Source organism: Vavraia culicis (assembly GCF_000192795.1).
Source record: "Vavraia culicis subsp. floridensis unplaced genomic scaffold supercont1.3, whole genome shotgun sequence".
NCBI lineage: Eukaryota > Fungi > Microsporidia > Pleistophoridae > Vavraia > Vavraia culicis.
The window spans coordinates 61,280-81,168 of NW_007360606.1; the positions used below are offsets into that span (position 1 = coordinate 61,280).

At 38.6% G+C, this 19,889-nt stretch overlaps 11 protein-coding genes and 2 non-coding genes across 13 annotated transcripts; 6 read left to right on the plus strand and 7 right to left on the minus strand.

Moving 5' to 3' along the window:
- Positions 1-743: 743 nt before the first annotated feature.
- VCUG_00252 (uncharacterized protein) lies at positions 744-1,406 on the minus strand (the record flags this gene model as incomplete). The annotated part of the gene is made up of 1 exon (XM_008075082.1): positions 744-1,406. The coding sequence occupies one exon, from the start codon at positions 1,404-1,406 to the stop codon at positions 744-746; it is 663 nt and encodes a 220-aa protein (XP_008073273.1).
- A 418-nt stretch (positions 1,407-1,824) lies between these two features.
- VCUG_00253 (uncharacterized protein) lies at positions 1,825-2,700 on the minus strand (the record flags this gene model as incomplete). Its single annotated transcript, XM_008075083.1, has 1 exon — positions 1,825-2,700. One exon carries the CDS (start codon positions 2,698-2,700, stop codon positions 1,825-1,827), a length of 876 nt encoding a protein of 291 aa, XP_008073274.1.
- A 686-nt stretch (positions 2,701-3,386) lies between these two features.
- Positions 3,387-4,292, plus strand: VCUG_00254 (uncharacterized protein; the record flags this gene model as incomplete). The annotated part of the gene is made up of 1 exon (XM_008075084.1): positions 3,387-4,292. One exon carries the CDS (start codon positions 3,387-3,389, stop codon positions 4,119-4,121), a length of 735 nt encoding a protein of 244 aa, XP_008073275.1. The 3' UTR covers positions 4,122-4,292.
- A 38-nt stretch (positions 4,293-4,330) lies between these two features.
- On the minus strand, positions 4,331-5,287 carry VCUG_00255 (uncharacterized protein; the record flags this gene model as incomplete). The annotated part of the gene is made up of 1 exon (XM_008075085.1): positions 4,331-5,287. One exon carries the CDS (start codon positions 5,285-5,287, stop codon positions 4,535-4,537), a length of 753 nt encoding a protein of 250 aa, XP_008073276.1. The 3' UTR covers positions 4,331-4,534.
- Positions 5,288-6,670: 1,383 nt separating this feature from the next.
- VCUG_00256 (uncharacterized protein) lies at positions 6,671-7,368 on the plus strand (the record flags this gene model as incomplete). The annotated part of the gene is made up of 1 exon (XM_008075086.1): positions 6,671-7,368. The coding sequence occupies one exon, from the start codon at positions 6,671-6,673 to the stop codon at positions 7,331-7,333; it is 663 nt and encodes a 220-aa protein (XP_008073277.1). The 3' UTR covers positions 7,334-7,368.
- A 954-nt stretch (positions 7,369-8,322) lies between these two features.
- VCUG_00257 (uncharacterized protein) lies at positions 8,323-10,084 on the plus strand. Its single transcript, XM_008075087.1, has one exon. It carries the CDS (start codon positions 8,987-8,989, stop codon positions 9,821-9,823), a length of 837 nt encoding a protein of 278 aa, XP_008073278.1. The 5' UTR covers positions 8,323-8,986; the 3' UTR covers positions 9,824-10,084.
- Positions 10,085-10,314: 230 nt separating this feature from the next.
- Positions 10,315-11,160, minus strand: VCUG_00258 (uncharacterized protein). The gene has a single exon (XM_008075088.1). The coding sequence runs from the start codon at positions 11,155-11,157 to the stop codon at positions 10,333-10,335; it is 825 nt and encodes a 274-aa protein (XP_008073279.1). The 5' UTR covers positions 11,158-11,160; the 3' UTR covers positions 10,315-10,332.
- Positions 11,161-11,700: 540 nt separating this feature from the next.
- VCUG_00259 (uncharacterized protein) lies at positions 11,701-12,451 on the minus strand (the record flags this gene model as incomplete). The annotated part of the gene is made up of 1 exon (XM_008075089.1): positions 11,701-12,451. The coding sequence occupies one exon, from the start codon at positions 12,449-12,451 to the stop codon at positions 11,879-11,881; it is 573 nt and encodes a 190-aa protein (XP_008073280.1). The 3' UTR covers positions 11,701-11,878.
- Positions 12,452-13,335: 884 nt separating this feature from the next.
- Positions 13,336-14,473, plus strand: VCUG_00260 (uncharacterized protein; the record flags this gene model as incomplete). Its single annotated transcript, XM_008075090.1, has 1 exon — positions 13,336-14,473. One exon carries the CDS (start codon positions 13,336-13,338, stop codon positions 14,416-14,418), a length of 1,083 nt encoding a protein of 360 aa, XP_008073281.1. The 3' UTR covers positions 14,419-14,473.
- A 297-nt stretch (positions 14,474-14,770) lies between these two features.
- On the plus strand, positions 14,771-15,460 carry VCUG_00261 (uncharacterized protein). Its single transcript, XM_008075058.1, has one exon. It carries the CDS (start codon positions 14,790-14,792, stop codon positions 15,348-15,350), a length of 561 nt encoding a protein of 186 aa, XP_008073249.1. The 5' UTR covers positions 14,771-14,789; the 3' UTR covers positions 15,351-15,460.
- A 167-nt stretch (positions 15,461-15,627) lies between these two features.
- VCUG_02785 lies at positions 15,628-15,700 on the minus strand. Its single transcript has one exon. It is a non-coding gene; the product is annotated as a tRNA-Phe (tRNA).
- A 1,600-nt stretch (positions 15,701-17,300) lies between these two features.
- On the plus strand, positions 17,301-18,561 carry VCUG_00262 (uncharacterized protein). The gene has a single exon (XM_008075091.1). The coding sequence runs from the start codon at positions 17,313-17,315 to the stop codon at positions 18,522-18,524; it is 1,212 nt and encodes a 403-aa protein (XP_008073282.1). The 5' UTR covers positions 17,301-17,312; the 3' UTR covers positions 18,525-18,561.
- A 456-nt stretch (positions 18,562-19,017) lies between these two features.
- On the minus strand, positions 19,018-19,090 carry VCUG_02786. The gene has a single exon. It is a non-coding gene; the product is annotated as a tRNA-His (tRNA).
- Between the last annotated feature and the right edge of the window lie 799 nt (positions 19,091-19,889).

The window sequence follows — 19,889 nt, forward strand, 5'->3', positions numbered from 1 at the left end:
AGGTTTAGCTAACGAGCGGAAATTCTGGTTCATAGTTGCCGTTTCCTTACTATCGATACGCCATCAACAATAAGGAGTAAAGGCGAACAGAAATGGCTAAAGAAGCACGCTATTCAGGTATTGTGATACGCGAAGATAAATGAGCGTACTATTGATGAAAGGAATCTAGAAGAACGAAATAAACAGAGTTATCTAACAGTATGGGACGTGGACGCTACATGACCGTAGAAAATGGCAGATGCAGCCATTTCTAACGCGTGGCAACGCTGGGTGGTCTTCTCGCAAGCGAGCAGCTAATGTAGTCAGTTATGGCATCCTTCTCATCAGACATACTTTACTGTACCAGGTCATTATGAAGCCATTATCGTATCAAATATTGCTGTGTTTGCCAAATGTAAATGCAATTAAAGCTTTTTATTTAACGCTCTGCTGGTATCATCCGATTTGGTAGTTCTTTAGTAAAAGCTGTTCGCTCACCATTCCGCATCACACAGTCAACTCCTATCCAGGACAGGCATGCGCATTTTTAGTTTGTAATTAGGATATTACGTCCTGTAAACTTTTAACAGTGGCGATTAGAACAAGAACTTGACGAAGGTATCGTAGACAAAATTACCGAAAAAAAGTTTTTTATGAAGAGAATTCGTCTAACAAAGTGATGAGCCAGCATTCTGATCACAAAATGTAAAAGTATTGGTTGTGTAGCGCAATGAACCTCATTGTTTCAGTTTTAATTACCTTATTCAGTCATCTTTTGAAGAACTATTCGATGAAATAGTACCAAAAATTTTTTGTTCCAGTGATGCATCCTCGGTTTCGGCATATTGCAGTTGATTGCAAGCAGCCGGTTCGTATGAAAGTACGTTTAAATCACTTGGTTCGCAAACGGTCTCGTAAACATGTGGTAGTGGCCATTCTACCTCTCTTTGTGCTTGCACCGATTTGTGTTCTCTCGGCAGTTTTCTTGCATGGGGGGAGGAGTGACTGTGTGACAGAGCACGAGGAACCACACATCCTTCAGATACGTTTTGAAGAGTAGATGTGTTGCTGGCATGCAACTCGTCTGTAGGTGCATCACCGAGTAGATTAGTAGAAAACTTGCGTCGCTTACATCTAGCGAATTGCCCATGCCTATGATGTAACGGTACCCGATGGCAAGGTGCTTGGTACCCAAATATCAAATAGGACAGAGTGTCTGATATTTTTCGATACAGTACCATGATAATGTACAGTAACACCCATAAAAACACCAGCGCCGTACCGAATTCAAAATAACTAAACGAGGTTACACTTCCCCTGGACCTGCCAGTTGTACGTTCAGAACACGCTGTTTTTTGAGTTGTCTCAGTTAATGTCAGCATATTTGATACGAGGTATTCTCCATCACGAAGATTATTTAAATGCATTGCAATTAATTTACCAAATAAGTTATAACAAGTATTGGTGCACGATCAAGTAAATGTATTCATTGACATGATAGAAATTACAAAGTATTTGATTTAATTCCGTTTATAAAATGAAACATGAGTTTTGTTATCTATCCAACGTAATTTATTCATATAAAAAGCGGGAGAAGGTGCAAAATATCGAAAGCTCGCGCGAAAATTGGTGTTGTATGGCCTTAAATACTTTGATTGGTATAAAATTATGAACTAAGAATAACCTACGATGCAACATTGATGAGGAACGCTGAAACTGAAAGCAATTTCCAAAATTACATTTCAACGAGTATGGTATCAACTGAGAAGCGCGATAAAACCGCATTACAATGTTATGAATCAAAAATGGTTGTGAAACTGCTTTCAAAATACGTTGTTTATTATTTTATTCCTCATAATTGCGGTGCCGAAGATTCCTCGATGATTCATTACGGGTAGAGGAAGAGGTTCGTTGTTCATTTTCCCGTTCGTTGGCAACGTATTCGCTAGAGACGTGTGAGTGCGCAGTGTTCATAGAATTATGTGAAGAGACCATGATTTCCTCATATGGAGAAGGAATGTCATCGTAACGACTACTGCAGGTTGCAGAATCGTGCAACCATAAAGAATCGTATCTAAACCATCGTTCAACTGCAGTTTCTTCAGCAATGGCGTCTTCATATGATGGCGGGTATCTGGCCATAGTTTCTGGTAGTTGAGCATTGTTCTCCGGTAAATTCTCAGGCAAAGGCACGTTAACTGAATTACTCAACGGTAAAGCGATTAGTTGCATGTTTCTGCCCGAATTTATCGAAAAGACCACCTCTTCATCCACAATTGAAGGCGACATAAGATCGCTTTCCATATTTTCAGGTGATAAATCCTCCATTTCTCCGTTCAATGATGAACTTGTTGTATTGTTTTTCTTGCCTGTGAAGATGGGAGATAGCAAACGCGTTGAACTTGAATCTTCATCCGAAGATATACTCAATCTCTGTAGATTTGCATCATTCATCGTAGCGTTCAGCACATCTCTCGCATAGTAACGATGAACCGCCGGACCATTTATTAAATTGTTCAGAAATCGAATAGGCTGCAGTACAAAATATTTTATCATAACGAGAAGCAATACGATAGATACACCGAGAACAAATACAAACAGAGCCAAATCGGTGCGATCGCGCAATACTTCTCCAATACGTACTGCGACATTGTTATCTAATGGGCTGTCATCCAAAGAAAACTGCAAAGTTTCGCTGTTCGATGATAATAAACCATGCATTTCCGATGGTTACGTATTTCCTCCCAAAATTTATCTTACGCTCTAATTTACCTCATTTGTGAAATATAAAATCTACCAGCTCAAATACCGGGTATAAGCCATATTTTTAAGTTTATAAGTTTCATACGAGATAAAATTGAGTATTATAGCGAGTTATACTGTTTTATTATCATAATTTGCACTATAATATGAAACTGCGCGGTATAATTCTTGTGAACTAGGTTTTTCTTGCATCGAAGGATGTGATAACATTTATAAAGGTAAATTAGGTGAACAAAATGGAACATGGAAAATATTAAACTACGTTTTACTTATTTAACGTGCTCAAAAATGGTGCTAGCCAGAGATATAAACTAGCCCCATTTAAAACCTTCACACCATATTACTGTTCTAATTTTAGTTATTGCTGTTTGGCATACCAAAGTTAAAATAGCAAATTATGTAATTAAACATACTTTCATATTTGAAGGACAGCAAGCATATCAAATAAACCTACGGCAAGACGCTGTTAACATAACAAAGAGAATTAATAACCGTAGAGGATCAAGAAGAAACAACACACACAAATATAAATGAAAAAGCATGAAGAAAGAGAGGGCTATTCACTTTCATTGCGTGAAGTTGGCTACGTTTGTTACATGCTCCTCCAAAAGACGCACTAAAATAGAAAGGAGCCCTTTCACAAAATGGTGAGACCATTGAATGCTACTCCAAGAAATAGGATTAGGTCACCTATTCCGGAAGAATCTCTTCTAAGAACGGATGAGAAAAACAAGATAAAGCAATTTCTCACTTCATCATGCAATGTTCTACACATTTCTGGCAATCCAGGAACAGGAAAAACCATGACCGTAAAATATGTCCTAAAGAACGAGAAATACACCTATATAAATTACATGGTGGACCAAAAATTCTTTGTAAGATACAAAATTGTAGTTTTCGATGAATTTGACAGATTCTATCTGGCGAAGAAAAACGAGTGCCAAACTTTTCTTCTTAAGCACAAAAACAAGAAAATCATCACAATCTCAAATAATATGCTGTTTGATTGCGACCTCTTGATTTTTAGGCCGTACACAAAGAACGAAATACTCTACATCGTCAGAAAAAAGCTTAACTGCGAACGAATCAGCAACGATGTCATCGAATACATCAGTCTTAGAGAGAAAAATGATCTAAGAAAAATAATGTGTGCATGCAACGAACTTCTGCTAAAGAATAGCAGCACGATTACATTTAAGGACATTGCTGTAAAAAAGAAGCGAAAGGAAAGCATTCATCAGCAGATCATACATGAGCTGAAGAAGAACTTCAGAATAAAAGAAGAAGCATTTAAAAATTACCTAATGAGATGCAAGGAATTGAATGTAGACAGCTTAAGCCGGCCAGATTTTACATCCGTGTATGAAAATTTTGAATGAATCATTCACTCGATTGCGTAGTCTTGGGAATGCAAAACAATCCACATCTCATTGCTTACGATCTACGTCTCGGAACGAAGCAGTAAAAAAAATCATTACTATCCCTAATATGAGCACTCAATTAAAACACTAGGACATGAAGCGCTATTTTGTCGGTGTTAGGGGGTTGTGCCCTTCCTGTCAATATTAAATAAAATGTTTTTTATATTTAATGGCCACGATACGTTTATTTACTCAAATCTCAATAGCATCAAATTTAACACTTCTGGTCCTTTTCACAGTTTCAAAGATCAAATCTTATTTCATTTTCTTGATGGTTTCGATCCTTAAAATGTTAAACGTCCTTTCATTGGGTAATACGGGCATTTCAACGTGTTTAAAAACTAAAAGATGTATAAATCCCGTATTGATAGCTAAAATTCAACCGCAACATCTTCTTTGAAATATTCGGCAAAGTCGCAGCCATAGAGATATCCCTCGATGACATAGTAGCACTTGAGCACGCCCCTGTCCCTAACCATCAAACTCTCTGTGAACCTACTCTCGTAACTTATAGCATTCGTAAATTTATGTCTGGAAAGTATGAAAGGCATTCTGTCCTTTGGTTTTAGTTCGTAATTTATCACGTAATCATACATCAAAGAGATACCAACGCCTGTTACCTTGAGAAGCGAGTTTTCATCTACATATTGTATCTCAAGTTGATCCAGAATTTCTTTGCAAGCGGATGAGCAGTACAAATCTGTGCTAAAAATAAGTAACTTGTCCAAAAACTTGATGTAAAACTCCTCGTTCCTATTCCTATAGTTTTTGAAGGCTGAGGTAATCGCAATTAGCCACTCCATATAAATAAGGCTGTAAAGATCTGAGCTATCGTTTTTTATGTTCGTGTTGAAAGGGAATTTAAAATATTCTACATGCTTGCCTTTCAGCTTCTTCTTTGAGACAATCTTCACTTTTCTATAGATGTTCATCGTGTTGCATCTTGTCGGTGTGTTTTTCATACCCACATCTCTTTTTATCAGCTGCTTGATGAATATATCATCGTTAAATTTGTTCGTTCTTACCTTTTCGTTTAAGTTAATTCTTTGTTTTCTTACAACATTTGTGCCACCGAAAGGATTGTCGGATGGGCAGTTCGTGATGTTTGATTGGTAATCGTTCATCGCCAGGGTAAAGAAGGAAAAAATTTGATTTATGATTCTGCCGGCATTTTGTGACGCGCTCGGTCATTGGAACGCATTTATTTATTTCTATTGAATAGAAAAAATGTAAGAAAGGACCGATAATTGTTTCGGATAAGCCTGAAACCGGAAGAAAACTGTTTTGGTGTTACACTTTATAGTGATAAACAATTATTTTAGTTTTTAACTCCTTATACAGACTCGTTTTCAGTTTTGCACCATTAATTTTTATCGAACCCTAAATTATAAACTTTCTATCGATTACACCATCATTCCGTGCTATGAGAATTTCTTTCTTTTATACATTGTAACGCGTTTGTTAGATAGACCAAATGATGATGCTTTTCATCTATAACATATGCTGAAGGTATAAAAGAGTCGTATTTTGTGCCGAAGTAGGACTATCGTACAAGTAAATGTATACCAGATCGATTCCTTGCTTTGTGCCAAAATTTATCGTTTAACCACAGGAAAACCTTGTAAAACAGCAACGATCATTAATTAATCCAGCACTTCTCCTTCAACAACACATCAGATTTAATTTACAAACCAGCGGTAGATGAGGATGCAATTGGCGACAACCCGCTGATTTATTTTTGTGATATGGTGTAGCATAACGGAAGAGTAAGTAAACTTATTACTATTGCATTGATTAACGCTCAATCACATTACAAAACGCTTTTACATCCCAATACAAGTATCGTAACATAAACTTGTTTAGTCTTTGTTTATAAAAATCAAAATTTTGCTACGTAAAAATAAATAAAAGATGTGGAAGATCCTAAAACATGACTTGGAGAAAGAAAAGGCCCATTATCGACGTGTTTTCTGCTTTATAAGGAATAGATTACCCTACGTTATAATAACAATCGAGATATACATCCTGCTAGTTGAGGTGATATTCATTATGGTGTTGATAGGCATATTTCTGGCGGGGTATTGAAAAATAAAACTGAAAATTGCATATTTGTTCGTAATATGGCTGCTTAACGAATTGGCATCCCGTAGTGAGTATCTGCATTATGTGCTGGATGGACCTGTTCAGCGGACAGCTGAAACAAAGCGTTAAGATCATCTTAACCAGTCTTTAACATGAAATATACGTTCAAAAAGAGGTAAGTACACAAAATAATTGCAATATCTGTTTGTTGCTTAGTTCTATTTACCACAATACTTGTAACTCGAATAGAGAAATACCGTTTAAGCGATTAAACATGTTAATTGATGAGAAGTCATACATCACGAGCCATAAAAGCGAAGATACTCATTCAACAAAACTTTATTTGAAGTACATTTCGTGCCTTCTATGGTTCAAAGTAGCGCAACTCGTTTTTGGGTTTAAACATTTTGATTTTGTACGCCCCAATGATCGCAGTAATAGATACGAACATTATCATCCAGAGAAAATTATCTGAATACGAGTTTGAAAAAGGCTTTATTACACCAGCAGTTCTGGTAGAGGTGCGCGGTGAGGACCTTAATAACTACTTAGACCTGTACACACATAAAATAGAATTGGTACAACCCGATGAATTATACCTAGAGAAAGTGTACGGTTTGCAAAAAGAAAAGAATTTGCTCCTTAGTAAGGCTGATATGGAGGTGGTTGCTCTTACTTTGCAGTTGAACGAATCGTTTGAACGAGAGAGGTTGAATGGTTGGATAACGAGAGAGAATATCAATGAAAGAGTAGAATGTCTATCACTGGACAACGGAGTACAGCAGTGTTTGAGGTTGTTTAAGCGTACCGATGGAGGAGCTGTAGATGAACGCAATTTTATGTTCAGATGTGTGTCATGTTTTACCTTGTTTGATAACAAGCTAGATTTTTGTAAGAGATGTGCATCGCATTTGATCAGTAGGGTGTCAGTGAAGAAGGAGAATGGGAAGATCAAAGTATTTTTGAAGAAGGGATTTAGGCTGAAGAAACCTCTGCTGAAAGATAAGTATGGAAATTTACTGCGCTCAGAAGACCAGAATGCATATAAGAGGCACGTCAAAGAAAGAAACAAGACGATGCAAAACTGATAAGCATATGCCCGGCAATACCGTGCATACCAAACTAAAAATGAATTAAAATCGTTTTTAAAGGATGTTTTGTTGCAATCTAGAAGCATAGCTGTTCCATGCTGCCATTTTTATCCCATATTTAACGTTTAGATCAGCCTGTACTGTAATATGGTACTTATATGCTCATCCATCACAGATATAACTTATGTGTCTGAAGACCTAATCTGTAAAATTAATACATTTCACGTATTATTTGTACACCATGCACTGCGCCAGCCTTAAACGATACCACATGGTATCACCGCGTAATATAGGTCGATAAAAGATTAAATGCAGCATTTTGTCCTTACCACTCTTAGCCGTTTCATAAAATAAAACAGGTGATTATCAACGTTAAAATTAGCTCCCTACCCAACATTAAATAACGTGCACTCTCCAAACAGGTGATATCAATCAAATTATTTTTACTCAGCGTTGATAGTAAGGATGTGTGATTCCCATGAAGCCTATAGGGTATAATTATCTCTTTGAGTGTCGTTTGACGAGTGCAGTTTTCACAGTGCTCAACACGGAGGTACTACCACGATGCGATATGCAAAACGGGCGTATTAATACGAAAAAAAGGTTTTTTGTCTTTCTATAACGGTGAAACAATGTAATTTCGGTAATGAGTGCTGTATGGTTAGTCCAAGCGGTATAGCGTAATGCTTGTATTGCTGACGGATTTCTAAATCTTAAATTTCACGGCAGAAGGATGGATTAGACCGAATTAATTCTTAACTTGAGAAGCATTCGTTTCAAAAAGTGATATCTCTTCACCAAATTTTTTAATTTGGAACGATTTTGGCATGTCAAAATGAGCAATAACAAAAAAGTGAAACATTCCTTTGATAACTCCCATGTATGACTGAGCATAGAAAATAATGGTTGGTAATCGATAGATGATGTGCCACTGTACATACGAGATTGAACGAAATATACTATGCATAGTTATTCGTAGCTTTGATTGTTTAAAAAGTTTTTATGATCATTGAGCCATTTGAATTAATTACCCTTACAAAGCGGCATTGGTGTGAAACACCCTATCGTAATTTTAGTGATAGCAGAGAAATTCGTCATTTTGAACCGAGTTACTGCACAATTCGGCTCTATGCCAAATAGTACTTCCCGTAAGTTGAGTACAAGTGTAGGACAACGGTTTTAACGAACGGACCTGTTTCCGTAAGATTTTAGCTGCTCATATATCCTTAGCCATTATTAAGCCAGAGATATTCAAATAGTGCATCTTCGCGTGTTAAACTTAACTTTTATGCAAAAACGTGTCTACGTGCACGTTTATTTGAATGGTTTACTAGTTATGATTTCATTTGCAGCTGTTGTACTTCATGGAATGTATCAAGGCCGGTCTGATACATAGACATTGGTATCACCCTTCTTGAATGTTTGCACATAAAAGCAATAAAGCGCTAACACTCCAGCGCTTATCAACCCGGAAACTTCGAAACAGAACCACATTATAGAGAAGTGCTGTTGGCTTGGAATATACCTTCATAAAACTATCCTGCTGTGCTGCCATGTCACTTAACTTCCAAACATTGTTTGCTGATCTTTGTTTTTAATTTTGATAAATTTTTGTTTCTAAATTTGTGGTCGACCCCTGCGGATTTCTTCATGGAAAAGAACGATTTTAAGCGATTCTGCGTAGTTATAATTCTTACACTCACATTGCATCTTATAACAATGCCAGTTTTGCTCTATGGACAGAAGATGAACGTGTTCAGAATATCCTTTCTGATATTTCACAACTTTTTGGCCTTCTGGGTGTATTTCTTCATGGCCTTGGTGAAGAAGAAAAAAGGCTTTGTTGAGTACAATGAGCAAACAACCGAGCTGCTCAGGAAAGAACCAAACAAGTACTGCATCCTGTGCGATAACTACAAGCCAGAAAGGGCACACCACTGCAGTAAATGCAGGCAGTGTGTACGGAAGATGGACCATCACTGCATGTGGCTGGGCAATTGTGTAAATAATGATAACTTGGGCCATTTCATAAGGATGCTTCTGTATGCCGTACTCAGCCTCCTTGTTCTTTCGGTTTTTTCCATATATTCGATCGTTAGAAGAGACCGGTTCGGTCCTCCGTTTCTTTTTCGCATTATTTTGGTGTTTGTTGTTACGATAGCCGTGCTCTCGTCCCTGCTTTTTCTTGCACTCGGGTTCTTTCTCATTGAAAGGTTTATTTTTGTTCTAAAGAATCTCACATATCTGGAGAGCTGCAATTTAGAGGCGTTTAAAGAGAACGGCATGCATCATTTGATCAAGTCACCGTACAATCTGGGCTGGTGGAAAAATTTGCAGGTTCAGATGGGCAAGCCGTACTTCCTGTACATGTACGGCGAAGAGGGCGATGGACTATTTTTTGAAAAGAATTTTGAGTGCGAGCAGTGGCCGCCCCGCCAAATGGTCGATAGATGGAGACGGTACAACGAGATACCATTTCTTCCGTAAAGCGAGATTAGGACAAACACTGATCTCCTTAACTTATATCAAACATAAATAGACTCACATTCACAGCATGCAACGTAAATGAGCCGTGCTATAGTTTACAATATCAGAATCGATTTTGTAGTTGTCAGAATGAGACCTTCCACATCACCATAAATAAACTATTTTTGGGAATTTGTTTATTTATAATTGTTGCCTGAGAAAGAGGCTTCAGTTACTACTGGAATAGCAATTGCAGCAAAAAATCTAAGAAAAACACACAAGCAAACTCTCTTAGCATATTGAGTGCTTATGATAACCTTTTAGTCCTCGTTTTACTGATGAAACGAACTAATGCAATAAAATATAGTATTTGAATTAACTTTGTACACTATTATTCAATAAATGATCTTTGTACGATAACAGCAATATTTAAACGCTCTTATATTCCCTGAAGCATCCATTTCATCAAATTGTGCTTTCTTAGGGCGTAAAAGAAGTTGAAAATGAAAAAATGCTGACAATGAAAAACTTTATTCGTATACCACCGCATCATTCGGTAGCAGCGTGCTGAGCACCTCAGTCCTGTAATTCTCGTACAATTCCTCGCTCGTTTCCTCGATCAATACATCCGTGTAAGAGCTGAGGATGATTTCCCTAAGTATTTTGAAATCGCAGTGGTCAACATTCATCGTGCCCGGTGTTCCCCAAGGATAGATTCGATTGTTAACCTCTGGTTTTAGACTGTCAAACGATATAATCGTGAACGGCTGCTTGTTCTGCAGCTCAAATCCTACATCGGCGTCATTCAGATTCTCTTTGTCAAAGTTGAATATTCTGATGTCGTGCCTGCGCACCTGATCCTTGACATTCTCCTTGAACGTTTTCAATTCGTTAAGGGTGAGTGAATCCGCTTTTGCTATTACAAGGATCAAATTCACCAGTTTGTCCACTTTCTTTAGGAGCTTGATATCGGCGAGTCTCAATCCGCCACATCTCGATGGTATGAAGTAGATGAGTGCATGCACACGCGTATCTTCAGCGTTGGGATTTCTGTTGATTTTTGTCTCCTCTGTTAGAAACTTGCAGAACTGCTTGCGCAGGTAAATAACGATTGAATCGTGCACATACGAGTCGTTCATCGATGCGCCTAAGCCAGGCGTATCCACGATTGATATTTTGCGCCTCAAGCCCTCCATGTCAACGTCTGACACGTATACATTGAATGCCTCTTGCTTGTGCGAGTCAGAGATTTCTACCAACTGTTGATCGAACAGGGAGTTTATGAATGACGTTTTGCCGCATCCTGCCGGACCGACAAGCATAGTTGTGAATAGCTGTGGTTTTTTTCTGAGCATTTGTTTGTTTACGTCTCACATTTTATTGTTTTCTGGAACTGTTTTGTTTCACCATTGATAAATTGAAGATCAGAACTACACCCCGTATTGCGAGCAGAACAAATCACCCTGTTGCAGCACAGCACACGACTCATTTCTTAAAAGTTGATTGTTCATACCATTTCGGCAAAATAGTGATTTGATAGGATGCATCCATTCATTGAGAGATCATACGTTAGATTGCAAACAAAATATGAATAAAAATGAGCGTTTGCTTCAGATGCCATATATGAGTGGATAAATAGACGTACTTTAGGTAAAAATAGGCATTTGCAAGAATGTTGCGTAAATACACGTGTTTACATTATTGTAAAGTGCACTTAGCACGATTTTAAAACGAATACTTGCAAATTGATTTATGTGCGCTGATGCTACAGCTGGATACGAAGGAACGTACATCTGCTTTGCAACACGCTGTGAAAGCGGTATCAACGAACACATTATGGTAAAGAAAGGATAGCACCAGATGAGCAAAAAGTAAACTGTTCCAGAAGTACGAACGTTTCATTGAACTATTTTATCAAGTAAATCCTGTGTATGAAGAACAGCTCTTATTGTTTAAATGCATTTCATCAAATTATTTATTTTACTACACTTTAACGGACAGTTCACCGTTCACGCTGAGCTGTGCCCTCTCCAACAAACAGTAACCAAATACAACATCAATTGCTAGAAAGGATGTCTATCGTCTGTTGTTCTTGTATATAACCAGGTAGACAATGGTCAAACAAACACTGAAAATAAAGAATTTCCATGAAATACGCTCTAAGAACCTATCAATCATATCACCAAAGCAGTCCATCACAATTTTCATCACTTCAACGTCACTTCTTGACTTGGACATGTTATTCTTCCAAATCATGCAGTCCTTCCTCATTGCTGGTATATCAATGCATCCACACCTGTTAACTTCGTATTTGTACTTGCTGTCTTCGATCAGGTACAGTAAATCAGCAAATTCGTTGTCTATTCTTATTCTGATGTCGTTCCTCAGAACAAAAAATGTTTTTATGATCGTAAATGACAAAATAGCAATTATCAGCAGATTAAATGACATGAGAGCGTATGCTGACACGAGAAATGGCACGCGCGCGTTGTTACCCTTCCCTGATTCCACACTCGTAGGCGAACTTGGTGCGCAGTTGGGCCTGCTCCTTTTTACCAGCTGGTTATTTTCAATCGAGTTTTTCTTTGTGTACCACTCCCTTGGCAGGTTTAGTTTGAATTCTTCCTCTTTGAATCGGTCGTTCATCATGAAAGGGTAGCACAAAAAATTGAAAATAATACCAAAAGGACTGTAGAACTGGAAAGAAGCGGCAGTAGAATAGTTTACTTTCCTTCTGTCCTAGGAGGATGAGCCATTATACTGCCACGAGTTTCTCCACTGTCAAGAAACAAACACATGCACGAAATGATACGCATCTTATAGTACCGTTGTTATGTGTCATAAGCACCGTGTGACTTAAAAAGCGAAGTGTTGTACCATAAAAATGATCTAACATCGAATAATTACGTTTTTTTACCAAAAGCCGTTTATTCATCTTCTCACAGCACTAAACACTTGTCTGGTGCGTTGTGATTTATCATGTTCATTGGTTTGCGAAATTATAGCGAGAATAAACCGCTAGTGTGAACTTAACAAGCAAAAATTTCGAGCAACCACAGAATATTGCAGCTTCGCACCGGTGGTTTTACGTGTTAGGTATTGATAGGTGCATCAGTGTCTTTTAATGATTCAATAGTATGAAGAATGGTCTTCTCGATGGTATCTGCCGGGTGCAATCCTGGTAGAATGGGTGTGCGGGCGGTGTTAAATAAAGCTATTGCTGGAAAGAGTAAAAAGATGTTGCTGGAAAGAGTAAAAGGATGTGCTGTGGTCAAGGACAGGTTTTGCATGCAGCAGTATCAGAGAGTATGACTCTGTCAGTTTGCTTATACTAGGAGTCTTGTGTTATAGCGTAGAGTAATTGTGAAGAGCTTTTTGTGGCGGTATATACGCCGTATGTGTGTTTATTGTAATAGAAGACACGCACCATGTCCGTACACGCTGCTGCAACACCATCTGAATAGGTCTCGGTGTGCACTCGTCCGTAAAAATATTTTAGTGTCTTCGGGTAACCGTCAATTTTAGTCCTTGAAATGCTATTCAGACTGGTTTCATTCAACGTAAACGGTCTACGCTCATACGCAAAATTCGTTTCAGAGAGAAATACCAACATAAACGATTACATTAGAGACAGGCTGAAGGCAACCGTTCTGTGCGTGCAGGAATCCCGAGGGTCTAAAAGCAGCCTTAGCGAATTCTACTCGTTAAAGGATTACATCGTTTTTGTATCTGCAAATGAGACGAATCCCGGCAAATATGGAGTTGCAACATTCATCAAAAAGGACTTTTATTGTTGTGGCAAGGAGGAGGTGATGAACGAGTTTGGGGAGTATAACGGTGAAGGACGTTTTTTGCTCACGCGGCACGGCACGTTCAACATCCTTAACTGCTACTTTCCGTTTGTTGGAGAGTGCGAATTTAGATCAAACGACGAAAAATCGAAGAAAAAAGTAAATGGAGCCATGCGTTTCTACTTTTATGTGGAGAATTACGTGAAGGACAGGCCCAATACGATCCTTTGCGGTGATGTCAACGCGGTGTATAGCATGAAAGACACGTACATTTACCAGCAGGAGTTCTCGAGGATCCAAGGCAAGGTTTTAACGGTGGATCACGGGATAGATAGCGCCGATCATCTTGAACACCCTGCTAGAGAAGACAGAAATGAGCACGAGAAAACAGACAATGAAATATTTGATGGGGGCAGATTCGTAAACCCGATCGCTTCACAAACCGAACTTCCATTCTTCTTCAAAAATACAAAGTATCTGAGCGAGTACTTTTTTGAACTGCCGAACAGAAAATGGCTTTACAGATTGATCCATGAGTGCCAATTCATGGATACGTACAGGATGTATTCGCAAAGAGAAAAGGTTTATTCCTGCTGGAATAGTCTGCTTAGTTTACGAAAGGTTAATCTAGGCACACGAATCGATCTCATACTCGTCCACAAAGTGTATGCAAAAAATGTTATGAATGCTGACGTGATGATGAATGAATATGGGAGTGATCATTGCCCTGTTATTGCTGATTTTGATATAGAAGTTGTTGCGAATGGGAACAACGTATTGAAGAGAAACAACAATCTGCTTTCCTTCTTCAAACCTAAGTTATAAGTTATTAAATACCATAAAACGATCTTTTCTTCAGCTACAGCCCGCTATTCGTGCGTTCATAGAATAATTTTTATGAGTTCTTGAAGATATTTGCTTGCCCTGCACGTGTGGAGGATTAAAAGCAATTTTCTTATAGCAAACATAATTTTTTGTTCAAACAAACAGCTCATCTTGACTGCAGCAGTGTTAGAAACTCTTAATCCAATGAACTTGGTAACCAGCCTTACCTCATGCTAGCTTAAATCTATACAACATGGTGAATCGGTAATTACCCGGTATAACGCGTATTAATCGTAAAGTGCGTCCGCTTCCTCGTACTGGTATGTGGCGTTCAACACGGTTCTCTCTCCACGTACTTCATTAAATTTGAGATGCCTCACCTACCCCTGATGGACCAGGCAGTGGATTGTTCCGTAGGCTTTATGAAGAATGCGATGGGCTCGTCGTCTTTCACAAACAATGATACCACTGTATACTGCCACGTGAACATATTGCCTGATATTGCACAGCGTGTTGGTGCAGTGTCCTGCATAGAAGTGCACTGGAACGAGGGGACCAGTTGGTCACGCAACAAATATTTTGCCGACATAGTTGGGCACATCTTCAACAAAATTGTCAGGGACGATTTGCGTAGGACATTTGTGCTTGAGTTGTGGGTGTGTGCGGGGGTAAGAAACACACTTATGTGTGCATTTAATGCTGCGGTGCTTGCGCTCATTGATGCCGGTGTTCCACTAGGAAAGATGGTGCATGCTGCAGCTTTTGATGAACAGAAAGAGGGCGTTGTTCTTTTTGAGGATGACCGCACCGTATTCGTTCATTCGTTTGGTGATGTTGATGAACACGGTATTAAGAGTGCAGAGAACAAACTAACAGGGATTAGAGACATCATGAGGTTCAGATTGGAAAGTAAGTGTGGTTTTAACCTTTAGTAAATGCTTTGCTCCGAGTAGAAATGTTTGTTGAGCAGCAGATGCTAAGGTCATTTTAAGGACCTTTCGTTACGTGCACAACAAAAAATTAAAAATATCATATATCTGAACGCTCTGCACCCCAAGCACGTTGCACATAGCAGATTCTGTGGTTATCCATCAATTCTAACGGTGTAATCTTTGTAAGTTACGCGTAAACTACGGCATGTCAAAGACTTTACTCCGCTTTAACCCCAATATTCGAGTTCTTTATCCCGAGAGTGCAAGAAAAAAAGCTTGCAACCCCCGAGCTTCGATCTCGGAACCTCTAGATCTTCAGTCTAACGCTCTCCCAACTGAGCTAGGGTTGCTTGGTGCTGCAGGTTCGTGTGCTATTTCTAAAACGTTAAATCCCTTGAACCATGCTCAGCTACACGAACAAATGATGATCACGTCTTGGGCAGTTATCTGCCGTATTATCACCGATGCAGGAGCACGAATAAGCGATACAAAGCCGAATGTGTAACACAGTTGGTGTTATTAACGAGCAAATAATAGCGTATTAAATACTTTGGTACACTGAAAAACGTTAACAACGAGCGGTTCGTGCTAAAACAGTGATCGCTAACAATTTTAAACACTCAAAATACATTTTTATTCCTTTGCACATCGTAGAACGCCTTACTATCATTCTTAACGATCCATACATCATAGATTAATTCAATGTATGCTACAACTTAGCCAATTCCTCGTCGGTGTACTTCTCCAGCCACACCTCTAGCAATCTCTGCTCGTTCTCTAAGTGCTTATTTTCCTCAACCAGAGCATCAAGAACACGTCTTTTTTCATCTATTTCTTTCTCCAATACTTTCCTAAGCTCAACTAATCGTTTCTGCTTTTTTTCTTGCTCTGTTGTATCCATGGGCCCGACAAAATGAAGCGGTGAAAAAAATTGGTTTGGGCGAGTTTGAATGCTCCATCTGAGGGCACAGCCCTGCAATTTTGATCAGCACAAGCTGCCGAATAATGAGCACAACCAAAGGAGCAAAACGTTTGCTTAACAGTCTTCCTATTCTGCTCTACATCGTAGATTAAAACGTTTTAGAATATCTCGTTACCATAAATTTGATATGATTAGCATGATCACGCGCAAACACGTGGTTTTATATGCATGCACAGGAGTGAGCCTGGCATATCGATCCATTAACCACACCGATCATCGTTTGTAATCTGATTTCATTTTTGTGAGCATTGTATAGTTTGAGATGGTGAAAGGACTGCAGTAAGATTTACAACAAGATGAAAATACCGGGCAGGAGGCGTTTATTTCCAATCAATCCTTGGGCCAAGAGAAAAAGGGTCTTAGCATGCCAAGATCTTTGTATAAAGAGGTTAGTAGTGGTCAGGCACTGAACACCTGTGATAATCCTATCAATCTGATATGGTGTATCGACAGTATGGGTGTTAAGCGAAAGGCAAAAAGAATGTTTTGCTCTATCGTTTAGTTGCATGTTATTGTTGTTCTGCCAATACAAGCCAATTCACTGTTATGCTCAGTGTGCCGAAACTCTCAAGCGCCTTGCTCTTTTCTAGTGTTGCAGCAAACTCTAAAATAATCCATAAATCTGATACAAGCATTTCTGTGCGATGTTCCGTAGAAGTCAACCGTATTACTTTTGCCTAGTTCTACGCTTTTTACTTTGCTAGTCAAAAATATTTATGTGAACACTTTCGTACGAACGATGTCTTCTACATCTGTTCTGGTACAGACACTTCCAGCACCAATATTTTCATTTTTTGTAAGTCTGTTCAAATAGCATCCCACAACCACGTTTATAACATGAGTCTTTTTCACAACCACGTTTATAACATGAATGTTTTTCACAACCAAAAACGTACCACAAAACTCACATCCTGTCTTTTCGTAGAAATCGAGTGAAAATTTGAGCCCTTAATCAATTTAATATAGCATTTTAAGTTCAGATGGTAAGAACAGAAGATAAACTAAAAAAATATAAAAGTAAAATAAAATCATTGAAAAACAAGCTGAAATGCAAAAAAATAATAATTAAGTCTTTGCTACACACCTTACAGAAGAAAAAATACAAAAAAAGAAGGAGTGACTCATCGGTAAAGAGAAAAGAAAAAGATGAAATAAAAAAGCGGAGAAAAGTAAGTAACGTGCTGGGACAAGGCACGGAACAGATAATTAAAGAGACAAGTAATGATGGAAGGATGCTCAACAAATCGGATGGAGCTGCGCACCACGAGATAGTTGACGCATATACCGTATTGGAGAGAAATAACTGTGAAAATGAAGATAAGTCTTTCAAATTAAATTTTAAATTGGATGAATACGTGGATTACACGTGTTCTCTCTTCGTGCCGTACATTTGTGATGCAAAAGACACGTATAAGCTGTCGAAGCAGCATGCGATATACATCAAAACCAATAGAAAGTGCATTCTCAAACACATATTTAAGGACATTAACACCAGGGAGATAGAAAAGACGTGGACTCTGCTGTTTAACCTAGGATGCACGGAGAGCTACGAGGCACTGTGCGTAGTAGTGCACGACTTGTTCGTGTTTGTGGAGGATTTTGAGCGGGTATTCTACCTTTCGTACGCGCTGTTGCACAATAAAAAATTTGAGGTTGATATTCTCTCCAAAACGATAAGAATGCTGCTCAGCTATCAGGCACTCATCATGAGAAAAGTCAACTCGGGCGTAGAATTTGGTTATAAAATACAAGAAGAGATGGACCTGTTTGACCATTTTGATGTAAATAGCCTCTGTAATGTTATACTTGAGGACAACAGCTTTTCACATTTGAACGTTGCATCTCTGCGGATCATCTGCTCATTTATGGATTGGAACTGGACCTACAACACCTTCATCGTTCAGATGCTTTATCCCCGTTTTGTTGAGACGAATCGACCTATTTTACTGTTTTATATGGGCGTTATTTGTACGCTGGGATACAAGAACTTTGGGATGCATGAAAGCGTGCAGAGCATATTTGATGAGATAAAGACCTGTTTAGACAAAGATAATGTTGAATTGAGCGCTATTGCCTGTTCGTTTGTTAAGAATTTTGATTTGGACTTAGCGGAAAAATGGGGCACAAGAAACAAAGTTAAATACGGGAGACAATCTTGGTTTGATCACATCCTGACTAAAAACACGTTTTAATTTATTATTTTTCTTTATGTGCCCTGCACACGGGAACGATGTTGCTGTTGTACTAGAGTTCAATCCGAAATACTTGAGTTGCTCACGCTTTATTCATTTCTGTGGTGAATTTTGCTGCAGAAAAGTGTGTTTTTAAGGTGCTGTTATATGAGAGAACAAGGAAACGTACTTTATGTAAAGATTTTGTTTTTACTTACAGTACATTTCTTTGTTTGACAGGTTCGGCTGTTTATACACGGACTTGGAGTACATCCAGTTCTGTGCGATAAATCTTGCTGAACACGGTTGATATGATAGACTTGGAGTATCTATGCAAGTAACCGAGCATAGCGGATGAACCAATGTTGTTGAACGATCCTTGAAGTGTCACAAAGAGCAGATTAACCCGTCAATTCACAAGAATAGTTACTAAAGTGGACAAAAGGTGAAAAAAATACAAGAAGGAACAAACATGTTTTAGCGGTTGCGGCTGCTTCTTGGGTGCAAAAACCTTTGCCCACCGCGAGATTCGAACTCGCGTTACCACGGCCACAACGTGGGGTACTAACCAACTATACTAAGCGGGCCAAAGGCACGCGAACTGGTAGTACATAACGCTAAGAAGACATCTGAGTAATTCGTAGCTAGAATGAAGAGTTTTCGTTAGCATATTACCAAGTTATAGGCAAGCTCTACCAAATACCACGGTAATAACTCAAATATAACATCAGTTTCACCAAATTCACGATACTCTACAAAAAATAAATGATGCGGTGAACAATTATAGCAAGAAATCTGAAACGATGTTTACTAATGTTATTGATGATCAACAGGATTGATCAACCTCAAGCAGATTGATCTTTGGTGTTAAAGGAGATACTTAATTCAATATTAACATAATGAAATAACAATTTAAACAATCGTGTTTCTTCTACAACGGGAAGCAGGCAATCCTTTGCTGTTCTTTTCGAACAACACATTGTATAAATCCAAAGGTTTCTTTCCCGCACCCGTTCACACAAGGCGACCATGTTCTTTGAGCTTTAGCTCGAAAAATCAGCTCACTCTTATGTACATACCTGCTTACAAATCACGGTATATACACAGTGTATGGTGAGATTTGAACGATATCGGATTAAGCACACGATTGCCATTGCTGTGCAAACGTATTTATTGTTTGATGTTGGTGTGGTGAGTGCTATTTCTAAAGATCATTGCCGTAAAACAGATTGTTGCTTCGGCACAATATGGTGATGGGGATGCTCGTTAAAATTAACATATGCAAATGCCACGATGCTTTCCATACAATAACAATCATGTCTTAACCATTTGTCGGACCTGAATATGTCTTGGACACTCTTCTCCCTTGACCGGTGAAACTCGAAT

What these genes read in the sequence shown, in the direction of transcription:
- VCUG_00262 (XM_008075091.1), top strand. Translation starts at nt 17,313, where the DNA reads ATGGTAAGAACAGAAGATAAACTAAAAAAATATAAAAGTAAAATAAAA.
- VCUG_00261 (XM_008075058.1), top strand. Translation starts at nt 14,790, where the DNA reads ATGCCTCACCTACCCCTGATGGACCAGGCAGTGGATTGTTCCGTAGGC.
- VCUG_00257 (XM_008075087.1), top strand. Translation starts at nt 8,987, where the DNA reads ATGGAAAAGAACGATTTTAAGCGATTCTGCGTAGTTATAATTCTTACA.
- VCUG_00258 (XM_008075088.1), bottom strand. Translation starts at nt 11,157, where the DNA reads ATGCTCAGAAAAAAACCACAGCTATTCACAACTATGCTTGTCGGTCCG.